The sequence below is a fragment of the Gossypium arboreum genome, chromosome 12, assembly GCF_025698485.1.
Source record: "Gossypium arboreum isolate Shixiya-1 chromosome 12, ASM2569848v2, whole genome shotgun sequence".
Lineage (NCBI taxonomy): Eukaryota > Viridiplantae > Streptophyta > Magnoliopsida > Malvales > Malvaceae > Gossypium > Gossypium arboreum.
In genome coordinates, this window is record NC_069081.1 from 105,603,433 (window position 1) to 105,605,898 (window position 2,466).

Genomic DNA, 2,466 nt, shown 5'->3' on the forward strand with positions numbered 1-2,466 from the left:
CTATGCGTTAGTTAAAAGGTTTAAGGCACCATTCCACATGGACTGCCCTGTTTTATTGTACAATGGAACTTTACTTTCCTTTGATTCTAAACCTCTGTTGTTGGAGCACATAAAAGGGAGTACACCGCCATCAACTTCATTGCACAACATTTCTCCCCTTCCATTCTTATCAATCGCCTCCTTCACGTCCTTCTCTTCAGTTTGGTCGTAGTTTGCGTTCAAGTTCTGCTCTACTAGTTTGTTAAACATCGAAGACCTAAGCAGGAGACTCAATGCTGGTGATGTCTTGGGACAAGGACTAACAACGCCCTTCTTTCGGATATCTATGGCTTTTTCTGTTAGAGGATTGGAGTTAAAGAGAGTTAAGCCATTTGTTTGCTCAGTTGGGAAAATGTTCGATGTCATCATCAGCCGAGTTGTCGAGGCTGTTTTAATTTGTTCCGAAATAAGGGCATCGTTGGCTCCTGGTTTTAGCCATCTGATGTATGTGCTTAAATCAAAGTTGGTTACAGCATTGATCCCTCTGTATTCGATTGCTGCAATATCATAAGCATGAGCAGCCTCCTCTTGTGTACCTGCAATAAGAAACCGGTCCGTCGGAATTAACCGAAGTTGGACGTATAATAATGGCATGTTCAAAAGCACTGCAGTAAAAAACTCACTGTATGTGCCGAGATAAAGATATTTATTTCCAAAAACCCTCCCTATCCTTGCCTCCCATCTCCCATTATGATGATGCCTGCAATGCAGTTGGTAAATGATGTTAATTAAAGTTTATTTACTTTTCTACATTGAGATAAAGGTTAGGTTTTGTCTCCTTATTTGCTTACCTTGCTACTCCTCTATACCTGGAAACACCCCTTGAGAATCCACTGCTTCTCCTATAAAACCAATGATTAAATACAGGAAAGATCAAGTCATACATGATATCTACGTACTCGTGTTTGATACATATCCCAAAATGGATACAGGGATACTGCCTTCTAGAGACCCTCTAAATACATGGAAATTTTGACCAAATAAGAAAATGTTGACATTTTAGCAACTTCGGAACTGAAATTACCTTCTTAAAGAGGCCAAATATTCCTCCTTTGTTACGCTTCTCATTATCTCAATCTCCGTGCCATAATCAGATACCTGAAAAGTGTATTGTATGTGCATTTGGCCAAATATTAGAGATTTCATGGCATCAAAGAAACGAAAATAACTCTCAGATCAGAACAGACAGTAATTTTACAGGAAAATTTGTGAAAGTTGATGTTCCCCAGTATTTAATGGCAGCCAAATCATAGGCTCTTGCTGCAGATTCTTCTTCATCATAAGCTCCTAATAAAACAGCCAAAATACCAAAAAAGGTATTAAGTTTTCCATTTAATCTACTTTACTCCAAAAGAAAAATGGTATTCAAAAGTTTTAAGTACTCACCAAGATAGACTGTTCCATCCAGCAATTTTCACCCAAGGTTCAACCACGTGACAAATTAAACAATCATAGCATTAGCAAATATGTGTATGTGTCTGATAAGAAATAGGATTTTACAAGTCAAAATACCTTGTTTTCCCTTCTTCCTTTGTGTCGGATTCCATGAACCTTTATCCCATAAATGAGCTTCGAACCTTCCGGTCCAACGATGTCTGTTTCAGCATGTATCAGCTTCATCCTTTTGATAATTAAAACATTTTAACAAAGAAAACTACGAGAGAAAAAAAAAAGTGCATATGAAAACCTGCTGACACCCCTGAATCTTGAACTTCTCTTCACAGTAGTTGCTGTAGGTTGATCACCTTGTAGCTGTTGATGCCGTTGTTGTTGATTACTCAAGCCTAATGCACTATTAGAGTGATCTCTTCGACGTCTTTTGATGCAATTAGTGTCAATAGCATTGTCTTCCGCCGTGCACAAACGAGTTCTTCCGGGGCTGAATTCAGATTTCGCAGTGACAATTTCCATGGTTCTGTAATTGACTATTGCAGGTTGCTGGACGATGAGAAACTGAAAAATGGTGTCTGAGATATATATAGGTGCGGAAACTTGATCTTTTACTTATTCTGTTTCTTTTCTGTTGCAATTTGTCTGATATGGTTAGGGACAAAACCTGTCGATGCTTACAACATCAGCGAAAGACAAAAATGAAGTGTCCACATTCAGCCAAGCTGGAACTATAGTGTAATTACCTTACTGGTACTCCTAGTGTGATGTCTGATATAGATATATGTCTGAGCAAAGACTGTAATGAAGGCCTAAGAGAATAATCCTTATTCTATATAGCGGATGTCTAGTGTAATCAGAACCGACTCCTTCCTGTTCCCTCGTTATCTTCAAGGTTTCAGACTTTGACATATTTATTTAGTCCCTTCTTAAACCATTTCCAGAATTGGATAAGGTTATACCATGTTAATGATATTTAAAACTATATAGTGAATATATAAACCAGGTCTTACATTTAAACTTTTACACGACAGAAAC

The 2,466-nt window shown here is 38.0% G+C and overlaps 1 protein-coding gene across 1 annotated transcript; it reads right to left on the reverse strand.

Annotated features, from left to right (window-relative positions):
* LOC108477823 (AP2-like ethylene-responsive transcription factor At1g79700) lies at positions 1–1,983 on the reverse strand. Its single transcript, XM_017780308.2, has 8 exons — positions 1,727–1,983; positions 1,552–1,634; positions 1,426–1,434; positions 1,238–1,326; positions 1,064–1,137; positions 831–881; positions 663–739; positions 1–575 (listed from the first exon to the last, which is right to left on the reverse strand). Exons 1-8 carry the CDS (start codon positions 1,948–1,950, stop codon positions 1–3), a joined length of 1,182 nt encoding a protein of 393 aa, XP_017635797.1. The 5' UTR covers positions 1,951–1,983.
* Positions 1,984–2,466: the final 483 nt, after the last annotated feature.